We start from the raw sequence: 18738 nt of genomic DNA, 5'->3' as shown, positions 1-18738 counted from the left end.
CCAGGGTCTACATGTATAGGACTGTTGGTTCTCAGAGTAGAGGATAAAGAACGCATGATTTTAGGATCCTTTCTTTAATAATCCTTCATAATAATGTAGTGCTTTGGGAACATGGGTCAATTCTGTGCCGGACTAAACCCTCTTCAAAAGGCAGAGAATTGAGGGTTTAACTGTCCGCCCCCCAAAGGATTGCTTCTCAAGGATGCGGACAGGATAAAACACCCTTAATTTACCTGTGTCCCAATTTAGAAAGTGGGATAATTGTAAATTTCTATCTCTTCCCTTCCAAACTCTCCCCGCTCCTTGTCCTGTCACCACCTGCCCCCTTGCTCCAGAACAAAAAAGTCAAGAAATTTTCCAACAGATAATTTTAGGGAGCTTCCTACAGCAGTTTCAAGCTGCTTGCTGGGGAAGAATAAAAACTCCCAACTCCTCCAATTAAAAAAAAAAAAAGTGGTTTTTCAAGTAAATTATCTTCTCTATCTAAAACTTTAAACTCATGTCTTTCACAAATTGGTCTCCTTTTCCTCTAACTTGTGAAGATCGGTCTTCTTTATAAGCTACTGTAGTCAGCCTTGGGAGGTCATTCACAACATGTTTTAACCAACAGTTACTATAGCTGTGACATCTTTGGTCAAACATTGTACAAACATTGCATTCTGCACTCAACACTTAAAAAAAGTCACAATGTTTAACAAAAAGTGGAATGAAAAATAATTCACAGATAGACCTAATCAGATAGAGCCAAAGTGCTCTTGCACCATTCCATTAGGTTGGAAATGTTGAACCCTCCTCCCCATTTTCCCTCCTTCCATCTTCCCAAAAAGAGGGGTGGGGGTAAGAATGGGCACGGAACAGGAAAGAATGCTCTCAGGCCAGGTCAAGTAAACCTTTTCAGTAGAAGCATGGTGGAAAGATGAACAAAAAAAGAATGTTGAAGCAATTATTCCCCAAAAGCAGCTCATGGGAAAAGGCAGAATGCACTATCACTTATATGATACTGAATAACTGGGCTGGCTTATGCTTTTTACCTGGCAGGCCTCCTTTTCCCCATCAGGAAAACTGGCACACATCATGGTCCTCCCCAGGAGAGGAAAATTCATACCCGTCAGCACAGAATTACACGTTGTGTCGTCCATGATGGGAAGCTCCACTTCTTGTAGGACATCTGAATACTCTGATGCTGTGGAGATGGACTGATGAGTTAGTCAACAATTGTCCTCACTGAAACAAATCAGTAAGAACCCTACAAGTATAAAACTATTTCAACCATGTTTAGGGGCACCTGGGTGGCTCAGTTGGTTAAGCGGCCGACTTCGGCTCAGGTCATGATCTCACGGTCTGTGAGTTCGAGCCCCGCTTTGGGCTCTGTGCTGACAGCTCAGAGCCTGGAGCCTACTTCAGATTCTGTGTCTCCCCCTCTCTCTACCCCTCCCCTGCTCACGCTCTGTGTCTGTCTCTCAATAATAAATAAATGTTAAAAAAAAAAAAAAACCTATTTCAACCATGTTTAATCAAAATGTGGAAGTCCTTTTGTAAGGTGTGAATTATATTCTTTCCTAAAATCAGATATGTGATAAAGGACATTTTTTTTATTAGCAGATTTTTTTAAGGTAATATAGGCAATTGTATCTTTCCTAACCATATACTTCAAGTTTTCCTAAGTAGAAAACTTTAGTCAATAAAGCAGTATTTGTGAAATTCTTACTTTTGAAAAATCATAATATTAAAGACAAGGAAATTTAACTATTGTGACCATTTCCTGATTATCCTTTTACTGTATTCTTCCTCATCTGTCATAGTTACTGCTGGTTTTCTTTTTCTGACACATCATAACCAAAATGGTCAGCAGAAGTTTTATGTTGAGCCTTAGAAACAGACATTTTTACGGCGAAAACAACAAGAAATTCTCACTGGATTATAACTCGGGAAAAAAACAAAAACAAAATACAATAAATATATTACTCGTGGCCAATACAATTTCTGCTTCTAGTGGGCAAAGAAATCTAAAACTACTATATATTTTTTGATGCCTCTTACTCTCTGAAATCTTGCACCATCCACTGGTCATGCAAAGAAGCCCTGCTTCAAATTTGTCATCTTTATGGGGAAGACAGATTGGCTGAACAGCAGTTCCTGGAAAAAGAAAATTTTAAGGTTCCTAGATAGGCAAGTGATGCTGAATATATTTAGAAAAGTAACATCCAGTTGTTTTCATGGCTTCTACACTTTCCCTCTAAATATAATATTGATATCTATTTTAAGTTTTCCCCTCTCATAAAAAACTATTCCATATTTGTAGAAATTTAGAAAAATGCAGAAAAAGTAAAATAGGAAGAACATAATCCAGTGTTATACACACCACCTTGATCCTCCAAAACTAACATTTGAGGGTATACACTTGTCTTTTTTTTCCTTCCAAGATTTTATTTAAATTCAAGTTAGTCTACATATAGTGTAGTATTGGTTTCAGTATAAGTCAGTGATTCATCATTTACATATAATACCCAATGTTCATCCCAGCAAGTGCCCTCCTTAATGCCTATCACCGATTTAGCCCATCCCCCCACCTACCTCCCCTCCAGCAACCCTCAGTTTGTTCTCTATCATTAAAAGTCTCCTATGGCTTGCCTTCCTCTCTGTTTTTATCTTATTTTCCCTTCCTTTCCCCTATGTTCATGTTTTGTTTCTTAAATTCCACATATAAGTGAAATCATGGTATCCGTCTTTCTCTGACTTCTTTTGCTTAGCAAAATAAACCCTAGCTCAACCCATGTCATTGCAAATTACCAAGATTTCAATCTTTTTGATGTCTGAGTGATAATATTCCATTGTATGTATATATGTGTATGTATGTATCTTTTTTTATCCATTCATCAGTTTATGGGCATTCCATAATTTGGCTATTGTTGATAGTGCTACTATAATGCTATAAACATTGGGATTTTTTTTTTTTAACGTTTATTTATTTTTGAGACAGAGAGAGACAGAGCATGAACGGGGGGAGGGTCAGAGAGAGAGGGAGACACAGAATCGGAAGCAGGCTCCAGGCCCTGGGCCATCATCAGCCCAGAGCCCGACGCGGGGCTCGAACTCACGGACCGTGAGATTGTGACCCGAGCCGAAGTCGGATGCTTAACCGACTGAGCCACCCAGGCACCCCCTAAACATTGGGATTTATGTACCCCTTTGAATCAGTGTTTTTGTATCTTTTGGATAAATAATAGTAGTGTAATTGTAGAGTCATAAGACAGTTCTATTTTTAACTTTTTGAGGAACATCCATACTGTTTTCCAGAATGGCTGCACCAGTTTGCATTCCCACCAACAGTGCAAGAAGGTTCTCCTTTCTCCACATTCTCATCAACATTAGTAGTTTCCTAACTTGTTAATTGTAGCCATTCTGACAGTTGTGAGGTGGTATCTCATTGTGGCTGTGATTTTTATTTCTCTGATGAGTGATGTTGAGCATTTTTTTTCATGTCTGTTAGCCATTTGTAGGTCTTCTTTGGAGAAATGTCTGTTCATGTCTTCTGCCATTTCTTAACTCGATTATTTTTGGGGTGTTGAGTTTGGTAAGTTCTTTATAGATTTTAGATACTAGCCTTTTACCTAGTATGTCATTTGCAAGTATCTTCTCCATTCTGTAGGTTGCCTTTTAGTTTTGTTGATTTCCTTCACTGTGCTGAATCTTTTTATCTTAATGAAGTCCCAATGGTTCATTTTTGCTTTTGTTTCCCTTGCCGCCGGAATCTAGTAAGAAGCTCCTATGGCCAAGGTCAAAGAGGTTGCTGCCTGTGTTCCCCTCTAGGATTTTGATGGTTTCCTATTTCACCTTTAGGTCTTTCATCCATTTTGAATTTACTTTTGTGTATGGTGTAAGAAAGTGGTCCAGTTTTCCCGACAACCTTTGTTGAAGAGACTCTTTTTTCCATTGGATGTTCTTTGCTGTTTTGTCAAAGATTAATTGACCATATAGGCATGCGCCAATTTCTGGGTTCTATATTCTGTTCCACTGAGGGTATACCCTTGTTTCTAAAGGATAGTTTCCCCTAATGGTAATCCAGTACTACTATGTGGCAAGCACTTTTCTAGACTCCAGTAAATTAGCAGAAAGATAAATCCTTTACATACAAGGGTGTGTGTTGGGGTAGCAGGAATGCAAATTACAAATAAAATAACTTATTTGGTTGTTAGGTAATATCACTCCAGAAAAATCAGAGTAGAGTAAAGAAGACCCAAAGTCTGGGGATTAGGGAAGATGGCATGGGAAATGTAGTTTTAAATATGATAGTCATGGCAAGTGCCTTTGAGTAGATAACATTTCTTTTAATTAGGCTTCATACCTAGCCTAGAACCCAATGCAGGGCTTGAACTCACCACCCTGGTATCAAGACCTGAGCTAAGATCAAGAGTCAGACACTTAATTTACTGAGCCACCCAGGTGCCCCTGAGCAGATGACATTTGAGTAAAGCCTTGAAACAAAGTGGTTATCTGAGCAGAAAGTATTTCAAGAAAGTAAGAAACAGAATGGAAAGTCCCTGCAGTGGGATAATGTCATATATGCTTGAGAACAGTTGGCCAGAATAGCTGGAACAGACTAAGGAAAAAAAAATAGTAAGAAAACAAAAAACAGGCTAGATCTAGGGCTAAGAGGACAGAGATGGCAATTGATAAAAATATTGATTTCCATCTGAGTGTAATGAAGAACCACTGAAGTGTTTTGAACAGAGTGACATAATATAACCTAGATTTTAAAAAGTATTATTCTGGTTGTTAGGTTAATAATAATTAGGCTTTCAAAAGAGAAAGCTAAAGACAATTTAAGAGACCATTAAAATTAACCCAAGCAAGAAAGGATGGTAGCCTGGAACAGGAATGTAAGAGTAGACCGGGCGAGGCAGAAGCCATGGGACTTGTGATGGATTAGGTACACAATGTGAGAGAAAGAAGAATTAAGACTGAGTGCAAAGTGTTTAGCTTAAACAACTGGAAGGGTAGAGCTGTCATTCATCAAAATCAAAGGCTATGGGTAAAGTAGATTTAGGATACAGGGGACAAGATTCTGTTTTAAACATATTAAGTTTGAGATGCCCATTAGCCATCCGGGTGGGTGACCAGTAGGCAGTTAGCTATATGACTCCTATTAATCCCAGCAGCATGTGTGATAGGTAACATTTGGGTTAGTCTTCAACCCATCTGTAAAACCCAGATGGTGTTTACAACCTTGAACCTGGATGAGAATACTAAAGGAGGGCAGATAGAGAAGAGGTCCAGGGACTGAGCACTCCAACAGAGGTCACTAAGAGGAGGAGGTATCATCATAGAAGACTAACAAAGGGTGCAAAAAGAGATAGGAGGAAAACCAAGGGACTCCTGGAACTCAACTGAAGAAAATGTTTCCAGGGAGAGTATGAGCCAGTCTGTCTAAACTCGTGCCAAGTAAGCTGAGGATTGAGAATTTACCTTTGAAATTTAGCAACATGGAGGGCAGTGACTGTGACAAGAGCAGATTTGGTGGCAGGTCAGGGTGAAAGTCTAACTTGGATGTCTAACAGATATCTCAGACCTAATACACACAATTATAAGAACTGAGGAGAGGAAAACGACATACCTCTCATAAGTGGAACTTCATAGCTTTTCTATAAAGGGGAACAGGGAAAAGGGCAATAGTTTCTTTTGGTCACAGGTGATGGGAATTCCAGCATCTAACTTGAATGAGGCTTGCTTGCTCATGATTACAGATCCTTCAGGGAACCTTCCATCCAGAGCCAAGATTCAAGCAGGTAAGTTTCCTGATACCCTCACTTTATGTGCCGTATCTCTCTCTTTTTTCCCCCTGTCTTTCAAAGCATCACCTGTTGTGAAGTCAGGGGTTACATGGGAGACCCAGATCAGATTCACCCATCCCCCACCTCTCCTGCCCTATAGGCTCCTTGCATGACAAGTTAAAGCTCTAGGTTCTTAAAGATCAATGGGATGCCTCAAGGGAAGTGGCTTATTTCAATGCCTGGCCAATTCTTCTAGATTTGTGCTCCTTCATTGTTTTGGGTCACAGATCACTTTACTTTTTTGCATTAAAAACAAAAAGATTTTAAAAATTTTTTCTAAAATGTTTAGATTACCTGTGCTCAGTGTCAGATATCTAGTCCATAACGAGGAGAGAAAGAAGTCTCTGAAAACATTTTCAAATGTCCCAAAGTCCCAGGCTGGAGCTTAGTATAAGTCTAGAATATAGCCCAGTCAAGACAAAAGACTTAAAATGCAGATTAAGTTAAGTTAATTTAAAGACTTAAAATGCAAATTAAGCATATAGAATTTGTGTCTGGGACTTTCAGTCTTTACAGTGCTTTTATATGTATAAACAAAATTTTAAGAAGGACAAAACTTAGCTATTCTAATAGTACCAGATATACACAGAAATTAATTGTTAACTGGTACAGAATTAATAAAGCACAATTTTCTCCTACATTTTTAAAATATGCTAACTCCCCTTACTCACCAAACTTGACTTTGTGTTTTAAATACAGCAGTGCAATATCAGAGCTCATATATCCAAGTCTATTGTACTCAGGATGGATAATCATTTTTGAAACAGGAATCTTCTGTTCTTGTTTACCCTCTAGAAAGAGGTTGTGCCCCCCAGTCACAGTCAGACTCTTAATTTGCTTCCTAAAACCAAAGAAAAACGTTCCAATAAGTATAGCTGTTTCCCCCAGGAAAGACAGTCTTGTTTTCACTCACTTAAATGAAGTGATTAATGTAACTTGAAGCATTTCTAAGTCTTCAAAGAAGATGTACCTTTATTAGTGATTACTACCAACTATCATAATTGCCTATACATTATAGGGATATGTAAAGTCATGGCTTTCCATCAGAGTCTTTACATTCTGTGAACCCTTTCCCCTCTCAACAATTGTAGTTCTGCATGAAATATTTAAGGGCGGCCTCTTTTTCTTTTTTTGTACTAGTCTATATATGCTCTGTTACTTTTAACAAGATATAAAAGTTGTTCCTAGAACTGTCCTTTTCTTATTATCAGCATCTCTCTTAATCTGGCTAAGTATCGGTTCTTTTCACAGTATTGTCTTCCTCCTAATGACTGAAATTCGTATTATTAAAATGTTGGAACCTCCATTTAACAATAAATGTCAATAATTTACTAGAACAAGTAACCATCACCCCCACCTCACCACTAACTCCACAAATTATAGAGGACATCTAGGATCTCTGAGGTCTCTAATTAGTAGAGTAGGAGGCACAGGAAATCTTGAGACAGATAAAGGTTTCCTGGGATCAGGAAGGTCAGTGAGTGGGTGGACCAGGTGGAAAAATTCAGAAAGGGATGGGGATTGAACTTTGCAGGGTATTTAGAGCTTCAAATCTCTCAGTCCCATTGCTAGGAGCCAAGGTTTGATAAGTAATGGAAATCCACAACTTACTCATTGAGGCCAACCACGCAGTGTGCTGCTGTAACAACCAGATCATCTTGGATCAAGCTTCCTGCACAGAAGCGGTGCTCGCCTAATTTTAGGGAGACCTGCCGAGAAGAAAAGTATGAACACAACAAATATGCATCTCCCCGTGATGTCATCTCCTTTAGAAACACTTGAAGTGAACTCTCCTTGTATAACATTCTTAAGTTACCGATACAATTGGTTAGGAAGAGATTTCCCCCGAAGTAAACTTTTTGGCAGACAGGGTTGAATGGGCTTAAGAGAAAAATCACCTGTTAACCAGAGCTGTGATATCGGAAACCAGAGGAAAACGTCAGCATTTCTCATTCAAGAGCTCAGTGCTTTGGTTATCCTGACCTGCCACGGTTGTCCACCAACTGCTGAATCCCTCCAGCGAGTACTTCCAGAGAAGAACCCAGAATCCAAGACAGTTGTCCTACGTTTGACATCAACAGCAGGGATCCCACACTTCAGCCCTGTGTGTGAGAGAGAGCACCTGTGTGTGTGGGCACGCACCCGGAGCACCTCAGGTCTGGATTCCCTTGATCAAGACTCCACCTTCAGATTTTCCTGGCCTCACACAGATGTTCTGATATCACCGAGCAGCAGACTATTCCTCTTTTTTTTCTCAAGATATTCCCAAGACTGTCCCACAATTACCCCATGTTGACTAGAACTTGCCTCAGGACTCCCCTGCCTTTTTATAGCCTGAGCTGCCTTAGGGAGTCCCCGGGGGGTTGGCGGGGCGGGGGGCAGGATGAGCTCGCTTTCCTTCTGGGGATCGATTTGGGGGTTACTCTAGGAGGGTGAGCATTACGTAAATTAGGTGGTCATAGAACACCATATGTTACTCAGAAAAGAGACATTTGGCTTTAAGTTACTTCTAATTGGCGATTGTTCCGTGGAGAAGGCGCCTTAGCATAAGTGCCTAAAGCCTTGAACTCCAGAATCCAAAGAATTTCCAAAAGAAAACCTGGCGCAGGGCTGTCTTTGGGAACTTCTGGGCCTGTACCGGCCCCTCACCCCTCCCTCTCCGTGGCCGAGGGAGTAACGAAGTCTCTCTCCCTCGCCAACACTCAGCCCTGGGCCGCAGCCTCGGCGTCCAGGGTCCGGGGTCCGGGCTCACCTAGGCTTTGGGGGAGGCCGACGGCGAGCAACAGCAGCAGACCCGCCCCGGCCAGCGTCCGCATGGCCCCCACGCGCCGGGACTCCGCCCCGCTTCCTCCCCCGCAGCTGCGGAAAGCGGTAACAGCAGCGAGCCCCGCGGAGCGCCCGCCGCGCTCTTCACTCCTGCGCGGGCGCCAATGAGCCGCACCTGCGGCGCCGACCGGCTCACAGCTGTCTCGGCCCGCGCTCAACCCACGCGCGGCCGCCCCACGTTGCACAGCTACCCGCCTTCTGGCCTCGAGGTGGTCGCCGCTCCCAGGTGTGCAGAGGGCCCTACCGTCAGATCCAGGTGATCTGGAATCTGATCAGTGGCCTGGAATGCTCAGCGCCAGGGAATTCTGGCCCAGACCAGGGAATGTGGCCCAAACCCAGGGGCGAGGAAGCTCCCGACTCCTGGAAACTTACTGAGGCATTAATAGCACTGCCCCTCCTTCTAACAAGCTTGTGGAAGCCTTTGACATTCAAGAATTTCAAATAGAGTGGGTATGAAAGAGCTGGTTTTACGCTGTCACCCCTTTTCCGGATGGTTGTGTCATTAGCTTCAGTGGAATGGGCCAAAGCTGTAGGATCCATCATTTAACATCATTAAAATGAATTCATCGGTAATACTATCATGTCAGCATTATTTCCCATAAATATTACTTTGTAATACGTTAGCTTGAGGTTGACAGAGGAACAAAGCCAGAATTTGTAATGTATGTATGTTTCATCAAAAAAATTAGAGCAAAGCTCGTGGACATTCTAATATAACTAACACCAATCTCCTAGGCCCAGTTGTCTTCTGTGAAAAATAGAAATAAAAGCTCCTTAAGGTAGGAGGTATACAGATTAGGGAGATAGGCAGTAGACAGATGGACAGGAAAACAGAAGATAGTCAAGGTGGAGGGAATGCAGGTACAGGCAAGTGACAATCAGCTGGGGCAATGACCCCTGTAACTGTAGAAGGTAGCAGAAGATGGATGGGCACCTTTTGGTGAAAAGCTAAAAGAATGTAATTGGCCCTGAAACTTGAAAGTCTCCTTCTTATCTCATGAACCTAAAAGGGGTTTCTCGGATTTCTGTGTCCCATCTTACAACATTAAGAAGCATTGTCCGATTAGAGGCACACGTGGTTAAATTAGTAGAAACTAAAGTAAAAACATTAGTTCCTCAGTCACACTAGGTATATTTCAAGGGCTCAATAGGCATCTGTGGCTAGCGCCTACCATATTGGAGAGCAGATACAGGATACTGCCATCATCACAGATAGCTCTATCGGACTGCACTGCTCTTGAGAATAAATAGCAAGGACCATTTTGTTTATTTATTTTAAATAAAGACGCCTTGGATAACAGTTTTAGTAGATGACTCCTGTGTTTGGGGCTTGGGTGTCCAGGGGACAGTTGGGAGGGAGCTTGGTAAGGTAAGCAGCCTTTCTGTGAAAACAAAGCCCTGCACCACCAGGGCTCCAGGCTTGAGGACTGCAAAGGAAATCCGCAGGTATGGTGGCTGTCTGACCAATGCCCCTCACCACCTCACCTTTAAAGTTTGCTTTCACTGTAGTGATCTTACAAGGATTATCAGAGCCATCCCTTGCCCCAGGGGCAAACTACTCTCCAATAAAAGCTCAGACCCTCCGGATGGACCCAAATACCTCTTTCTTCTTAGCAAGGAGTCAGATTAAAACCATTACAAAGCTGTTACCAAACAAAATGGGAGAGGGAAAGAAAAATGCTCCTGTGATGTGCAAGTATAGTTGGACCCACAGTGTTCAAGTTCATGGCTAACCTTTACATGGGGCCTGCAGACTCCGTCAGTTTGCACTCTTCTGCATATGATGCACACACAGCTTTGCAGGATATTTAGTGATTTCTTTCATACCCAGAAGTCTCCTTGGGGTTGGGCATGGTCTCATTTCCTGTAACAGAATAGCTCTCTTTGTTTCCAGAGTTCAACACTCACAGCCTGAAGTGAGACCTTGTCCTTTTATGAGGATTGGTCCCTTATAGGCCTACCAAAATAATGCCTTCCCATTAAATAGGAAAAGAGCTATTCAATATGAATTGTACACCTATTTGATAGGTTGTTCGTTTTAAATTTGCTAGTAAGATGATGGTTTAAGTATAAGTTGAGTTTGTGGTGATGTCACAGCATCTAAATGGAAATATTCATACACACACGTAAGGGAAGGATGTCAAGAAGGGACAGAGTGGGCTGAACTATCCCAGATTGGATTTGTGATGTATGAGAAATCTGCCTTTAATGTGAACATATCTTCATCATGGCAGGATACTCTCCTATTGGAGGCCTTCCAAGACCCTTAATGAAGCCCCACCTCTAAGGATAGTTGTACAATTAGGAGTGTTAGTGACTAACCTATGAGCAATGAGCAAATCATGGGCAGATAATGTTTTGTGTACAAAATTTTTTCCATCCAGACTAAACCACTGATGTAAACTCTAGAACCCTCTCCCATGTCCCACAAGGGATTTTGCACTAAGATTCAGCACTAAGGGGATTATTGGTGACCTCAGAAACAGCAATTACTTGCATGTTTGTTGCAGGGACAGATCACTATGAAGCAGAGAGAATGTGAAGGATGGAGGTAGAAAAAACAGGTGAAGACAATTCACTCAAACAGTTTGGCTGAGAAGGAAGAAAGACATGGTAGCAGCTAGAGATGAAAAGAAATACATGAAGGACTTCATTTTTATTTCCAAATGATTTTGATGGTGGTTATCGGTATATGTGTTTTAAAATAGAAGAGAATTCACAAGAGCCAGTAGAAGGAAGAAGTTGAAGATGAAAACGAGAGGTTAAGGGATGGAATGAATCTTCACAAGAGGCAAAATCCAGAGCGGGAAGAATTGAGTACAGGTGAGTTTGTAGAATGAGTATAGGATACTGAGAGAATATCTGTTTTCTACTTTCGTTTATTCTGTGAAGGGGTGAAGACATCTACTCAGCAAGATGAGAGGAAGAGATCAGAACTGCATAAGGACTGAAATCGCCATTGTGAGGTGTGCAAAAGAGCAGACATGAAGCACACAGAACAATGCAGTGAATGAATGAATGAATGAATGAATGAATCAGGGAAGGAAGGAAGTTTTTTTTCTTTTAAAGCAAACCCATCTAGTGACATGGATTTCAATGGGTACTAATCACAGAGCACTTGAGAGACTGAAAGAGACATAATTATTTTCATTATATTTTATATAAAATAAACATTTACATAAATTTTATTTTGGAAAGACCTAAGCAAAGTGTACATAATTGGACTTAAATGGGAGAAATACTTTATGGGAAGTAGATTTCTAACTGGCACATCAAAAGTAACAAAAATGTACATTTATATACAACTCATCAAAGTAGGAAACAAAAACATGAACAAAGAACAGGCTGCAAGTCATTTTCTCCCTGATAAAAGGAGGGATCTGCAAGGCAAATAATTTCCACATTAGAAAAGCAAGCCATGGCTTCTACAGATATTTTAATTCCTTAGGAGGAAATTTTTAAAAATACTTTTTCCCCAGAAACATAACAAAATCACTTCATTTTCATGTGTACAGACTGCAAAATAAGAGTAACTGTCTCTGCCATGTTAAAGCACTTGGGCAGTGCAGTCCCTTTTATGGTTGTTTGTGTATGTGTTTTGATGCGGTGATTATCTTAAGAATTTCTAAAATGAAGGGCAACACTAATCAGTTATCTGTTCGATGTAAAGGGCTTTCAATCTGGATTCAGGAGACACTTAGAGCTTGATAGTTTCACAGAACGAACTAGTCTCTCACTGGGTGATAAACATGACTGAAACACCAGGTAGCCTGCCCAGGGTGAGGCAGTTCCTCCGGGGCAGTACAGGTCTACCACCCAGATTTCCAGATTCTTGGACTGGTGCACCCCTCTTTGGGTTAGCAAGGCCCAAAGGCATGTTATGCACACTGGAAACTTCCCAATGTGACATAAATACACTCCACTTGCACCGCTTGAGAATGGGAAGAAACTCCAGGATTTCTGGACATAGACATGTCTTTCCATTTTGGGGTAAATGATGATCTACACTTACAAACTAATCGTAACCATATATTGTGATGGATACTGATTTTACAAGCTACATGCTCTAAAAGATTTTAACTGAAAGGATCTTTGGTGATAAAAAGAACACATTTTTATATGAGCCATTTGACTGACATGAATATCATCAATTCTGTTGCAGCATTTTATTTTGCTGATATTAAACCACTCCTTTGATTATAGTTATTTTATTTCTTCCCTTTAAGTTAATGGCTCCTAAAAACAAAAATAATGGAGGAGGTGCTATTTTTTGAAGAACTGTTCAACATATTCTTTTACATCAAAACTTCAAGAATAATTATAAAAGTTATAATGTTTCCTTGTATGTGTGTGTGTGTGTGTGTGTGTGTGTGTGTATTTGGCATTGTAAGCTTTTATCTTAATTGCAGCCTAAATGCAAGATTTGATAGGTCTTTACTCTTTTAAAATGCCAAAAGATGTCAGATAATTACAGTTTGTCATCATTGGGATACCAACATGCCATTTAATCAAAGTAAATGTGATCTGGAAACTAGGTGAAAAATTAAAAACAAACAAACTGCCTACAACTACATTTGCCTTGATTGTTGTTACTAATATCCTATAGGTTGATTAACGTAAGAGGCAAATCCTTAACACATCAGAGCAAAAGTTTTTTCGTTTTCCCCTCAAAAACTGATTCTAATGAGTACAATTAAGAAATAATTAACCAAAGTTTACATGTGTATAACCAAGAGAGACGTAGGTTTAGGAATATACTCTATGCCATGAACACCTTCTGAGTTTTACATACTGGGTGACTTGTCTGGTGTATACAAATGGCAATTCCTCTCCATCTGAGGACCAAGAATTCTAAAAATGTAAGGTCAAATTATAGTCCAACTGCCACAAGTGCAAACTACCCTACCCAACCTACCTGTCTGTCAATCTTGAAACAATAGTCTCAACCAATCAACTGTGCCATCAATTATTCTTTAGAATTCTTTGGCTCATTGTAGCCTAGATTTAAAAGCACAACTTGAGAAGGGTTATAAAAGTCCATTAAAGTTGTTAGCCCACAGTGGTTCCGCAGCCTAGCTGCATATTAGCATCTTAACCTGGGCAGCCAGCATCTCAGAGATTTCCAAAGGTCCCCAGGTGATCCTACAGCCCAGCCAGGCTTGAGAGCCGGTATGTGTGAGGGATTAGTTCTCAACTATCAGCTGAATGCGGCTCGTCAACCTGAGGGGCCTGGAATGTTTAATAGAGACAGTAAGAAACCACACATTTGTTTTTATTCCCCCTCCAATTATAGCTTTTGTAGGTGGGTTTGTATAGAACAGTTTGGATTTTCTCATTTAGTCCCATTGAAGAGCAGTTGCCCAGAAGCATCGTGCAACCACTATAAACCCCTGCATCAGATGAGGTATGACCTGTGACAAATGTCAGAGTCTCATGCTAGGGGCTGTGAAGTATTATAGGAAGTTGTAATTAAAGTGCCAACAATCCTCTTTGTTTTATGATAGACCTCAAAACAAATAAGCCCAAAAGAATATATCTCAGGATTCCCTAAAATAAAATTTCCTTTCCTCCAAGGCATTTGAATCTTTGGTTTAGTTTACCTATGTTACATCACGGGACCATGTTTTATGAATACAGACTGAAAACATCTGGATCATTTAAAAAATTCTGAATAATTCTTAGGGTTGAAATAAACTGGTAAATCCATTGTCATGGTTCCTGTGTCAAGGGACTGTCATTTCCTGGGAATTTTAAAGACAAGGAGAACTGGTTCTAGGTAGGACAGAAGGACAGGTTAGATAGACTGGCAGTAAGAGGGAACAGACGTACACAAGGAACTTGAAATGTAGCTGAGAAAAAAAAGCAAATGCTGCCCAGAGTAACACAGTCACAAATAAAACTGATCACCAGATCGAGTGTTCACCCAGACTAAAGCAACTCCTGTCTTGTCCTCAGTCAACTTCCCTCCCGCTGAGGATACCCTACATATTTAAGGGTCCAGCGCAAAATGGAATTGCAGGATTCGTCGTTCAAAATTATTAAGAATTTCAAGCAGAGCCTTTGACCAAGCATGGGTGCCTGAGTGCAGGACCCTGAGGGGCCACATGAAGTGCATGCTCATGAAGCTGGCTCTGAGACTCCATCTCAGAAAGGGCTATCAACTCTCATGCCAAGCATGCTTTTATTAAGGGCAATCTAGATAGATCTCCATGACTAGCCTGCTTTTATTGATAAGAATGAATATTATTTTCATGTTACAAGAACCAAATAAAAATAGTTATAAAATACACTTAATATCTTTGAAAAATAACATGTGATTTATTTTCTTATAGGCACTATTTAACTATGAAAACTATTTCATTGGCTACATCTCAGTGACATTATTAAATCAGGATAAAAATATCTGACCCAACAAACAGTGCTTACTTTTAATGTTCAAAGAGTTGCCAGTGTGTGCACACAGAATGAGGCAGAGTGATAGTGAGAAGGGGAGGGGGAGGAGGGACAGAATGAAAGGAGAGATTGAGGGGAGGGGGAGAGACAGAGAGAGACAGAAAGACATGGGGAGAGAGAAAAGCACCCAAAAGAAGGTAGAAGAAGTCTCCTGAAGGTCATGTGACCCCTTCCCTTAGAAACTTTTACACTTTGACTGCCATTTCAATTATTCCCACTAATGGACCCTCATACCTTTAGCAGCCCTTCAAGTAAGGCTGAGAAAAAAAAGCTTTTCAAAACTTGGGGCTTGGTCTTTTCCATTAATTTCCTAAGTGTGAGTTTTGGTTACAGGTTATTTTAAAAAGTTGTGATTAAAGTCTTAGATACTGTTTTTAGCTAGGCTTATGCTTTTCAATTTGGGGGTGGGCTGATCATTTAAAATAAACTCTAGTACATTTCTTGGCCTTAGGACTACACAAGTATAATTTTGAAGGCAAAAAAAATATTTTAAATAAAATTTTGGAAAAGGTTATGATATATAAGGCTAAAAGGACTATTAGAAAGAGAAGATCATAGTGGTAATACATATATTATTGGATTATTGATGCATACAAATACATGTATGCCAGTTCAAATTCTGTAATCTTTTGCATTTAAAGTATTCCTTCCATCATCCCTTTCCAAAGAAGTTTTTTTTTAACTAGACTTACCTTGACAAAAAGATAACAACATAGAGGGGCAGTGTTTCCTGATACTGTGCTGAGAAGAAACAGACTTTTTACCCTGCCCTGGTCTGAGCATGTGAAATCTGAGTGCCTTCAGGCTACTACATGTTTAGGCCACCTGGCCCAGGGTTGTGAACAGCCCTTGGTGGTTGTTCTTCCTCCTCTTTCTCCTTCTCCTTCTCCTCCTCCTCCTCCTCCTCCTCCTCCTTCTTGTTCTTGTTCTTCTTCTTCTTCTTCTTCTCCTTATTTTTAAAGGTTATGATGATGGCCAAATTAGAATCAGGTGTTCCAATTTCTTCACTTCCAAAATATATTACCACCCAAACACTGATGTCTGATTCTTAATTTCTTTAGCTTCAGCAAGTGAATAATCAATACAAAATTTTTGAGGGGCTGTTAAAACTTAACTACTTTGTAATTCAGATTTGTAATTTTTGTATGATCAGTTCTGAAAGCTACTATTAAAACCAGTATGTACAGGAAAAAATGTGTGTACACATATATATTAAATATTTTATAAGTTATGAAATAAATAACACTAAAAAACAAAGGTCAAATTGTAAATTCAACTTTGCTAACTCTTTTAAATATAAATATATATTTTTTAAATTACAAATTGAGATTTTTTTCCCTAGATTTTTTCAGCATTCTCCATGAAATCTCCAAAATTATAAATACAGAACCAAGAACTCCAAGTTTCCATCACTCATGTTCTAAGCGCAGAATTCTCATTGAGACCCAGTAGACAAATCAATAGAGCTCCCTTTCCATCTGTTTATAGTCTGTGAAGATTTCTGTGATATACTGTAAAGATTTGTCAATGGTTAAATATAGTTTTCAAAAAAATAATAAATCTCTGGATGACTGAACGTTAAGATAACAAAGTAGAACATTTCTCTTAGTTAATATCTTTAATATTTCTCATGTAGAATATACTATTTTTTCTCCACCAAAATAACAATATATGTGGAGGCAGAAACATTTATGATTCTAAAAGCACTTCTGAAATCTTAGAGCAGAACCACTACTCTAGTAATACTTGTAATAAAATTAAAATAATCTTAAACATTTCCATAAAGAATTAGGGGTACCAAGATCCTTGATTTTCCCCTAGGGATAAGAATACACATACACAATTCCAGAAGCTTCCTTTTTTGATATATTAGGCAACAGGAAAAGATTGCATCAGAGTGGAATTTAATTTACTCTTCAGTTGGGCTCTAGGGGGATTATCCCCAGGGGAATATAGGCAGAGCTCACTTAACAAGAGCCCTTTCCCCCATATATTCCAGAAGATTCTACACAAACTATTACTCATCTCCAGTTCTGGAGAATTCAATGAGCTACCTCTTGGTGGAATTTCCCAAATGGTTATCCCAAAGATTTTATTCTCTTTGAAAAAACTCATTAAGAAGAGCTGCTCTCCCTTCATAGCATTTCAAGCCCCTGTATTTCTGGGACATAAAAGTCTACACTAAGAGATGGAATTAGCTTCTCAGGCTGGGAAAGCAGAAAAATAGATGAAGGGAAATCTGGAATTAAAGCCAACAAAAATCTGCAAAACGTGTAGTAGTTGTTTTCCTTCCTCTCAGGCCTAGCTCTTGCCTGCTCTTTCTGTCTTCTTCCATGGAAGTGCAAGTCCCTCAGCACAGAGGTGCCAGCGGGTGTCCCTAAATGTGCCCCTCTGAACCTTGAGAGACAGGAAAGCTTCTTTGTTGCCCCCCTGCTGCTGTGAAAGCGAGCCTGCATCACTTTTTCCTCTTCCAGAGGCACCAGCACTGTCCCTCGAGACTGGTTCCAGTGCTGCTTATGTTTGATCCTTTTCTCGAACTTCTTGTAATCGTTTTTCTAGGCGATCCAGTTTGGCGAGATTTTCCTGCAGCAGTTTGCTGTCTGGAACCAGCTGTAAGGCTCTCTCATAATAAGCTCTTGCAGACACATAGTTTCCCTGTGGGGAAAAGAAAGGGAACAATGATCTATTCTGACCCATTGGAACGCTCTTGGAGAACAGGGAGACTAGGAAACAGACCTTCTGGCCCAGTTGAACACATATGTCCTCAGAAGGAACCCCTGACTGCATGGGCAAAATTTTATCCTTATCTGTTGGTGCTTTTGGAGAATCCATTTGTTTTAAGTACCAGGCCAGCTGGAGAATGTGAGGGATGAGAGTTACAGTGTAAGGTGAAATGGCAAAAAACCAGATTTTCAATTCTACTAATGTAGGGCATGAGGCTGTCATTTCATAATGGAACTATTCCTTAGTAATCACATGGAGCCATGGCTAGACATTCAGAGAGAGAAAGAGGAGAGAAAGACGGAATGGAGGGAGATCTGTGGGAAATGTTTTTGAAACTGCACACGTTGTGATGATTAAATAGAAATCCACTGTAACTCTTTAGTGGTAGAAGTTATTTGCATCTCCAGCTTAAGACATAAAAGCAACTTTTGCCTAATACAGGCTGTAATGGAAATGTAAGTTTTTATGTAATGAAAAGAACTTATAGGAATATGGGGTTAAATTTACCCAAGGCGTGTGACAATACGTACCTGCTGGATCCTCTTAAAGCAGGAAGGAAGGCACGTCACCCTGGACCTGCTAAAGACACCTATCACCACCCTCTGTTGACCCCTATCTGCTTTGTTCAATGGCTTTCTAACTGGAAACCATGTATGCCCCGTCCCAGATGGTTCTGAGCAAATTAGTCACAATTCTTGTTTTCCAGGCCCATTTCTGCAACTAAATTTTACCTTCCGTATTTGGTCCACCCTCTTTCAGATCCGTGTCCTGCCATGTCTCCTAACTATGACTGTTAGTGTTCTCTCCATTCCCCCAAATTTCAGTTTGCTCTATTTTATGCTCAATTGCAGCTCCATGTGGAAGAAAACCGGTTACGCTCTGAATTCCCATCACAATTTAAAAC

At 40.2% G+C, this 18738-nt stretch overlaps 2 protein-coding genes across 4 annotated transcripts in view; both read right to left on the bottom strand.

Annotated features, from left to right (window-relative positions):
- Positions 1-8003, bottom strand: part of OVCH1 (ovochymase 1) — a gene marked incomplete at its 5' end in the record, with an annotated part of 61385 nt that extends 53382 nt beyond the window's left edge. The window contains 5 exons of the mRNA XM_058682240.1: positions 1032-1183; positions 2041-2136; positions 6503-6672; positions 7443-7540; positions 7815-8003. Coding sequence (XP_058538223.1) covers positions 1032-1183; positions 2041-2136; positions 6503-6672; positions 7443-7540; positions 7815-8003 — 705 coding nt within the window. The remainder of the gene's footprint in view (positions 1-1031; positions 1184-2040; positions 2137-6502; positions 6673-7442; positions 7541-7814) is intronic.
- An 8706-nt stretch (positions 8004-16709) lies between these two features.
- TMTC1 (transmembrane O-mannosyltransferase targeting cadherins 1) overlaps positions 16710-18738 on the bottom strand; it is a 272519-nt gene continuing 270490 nt past the window's right edge. For all 3 annotated transcript variants that reach the window (XM_058743207.1, XM_058743208.1, XM_058743209.1), the window contains one exon: positions 16710-17765. In XM_058743207.1, the coding sequence (XP_058599190.1) occupies positions 17625-17765 (141 nt within the window). In that variant the 3' untranslated portion in view covers positions 16710-17624. The remainder of the gene's footprint in view (positions 17766-18738) is intronic.

The sequence above is a fragment of the Neofelis nebulosa genome, chromosome 8, assembly GCF_028018385.1.
Source record: "Neofelis nebulosa isolate mNeoNeb1 chromosome 8, mNeoNeb1.pri, whole genome shotgun sequence".
NCBI classification, from domain to species: Eukaryota; Metazoa; Chordata; class Mammalia; order Carnivora; family Felidae; genus Neofelis; species Neofelis nebulosa.
Note: the sequence above shows the minus strand (reverse complement) of the source record. Positions and strands in the feature narration are given on the sequence as shown.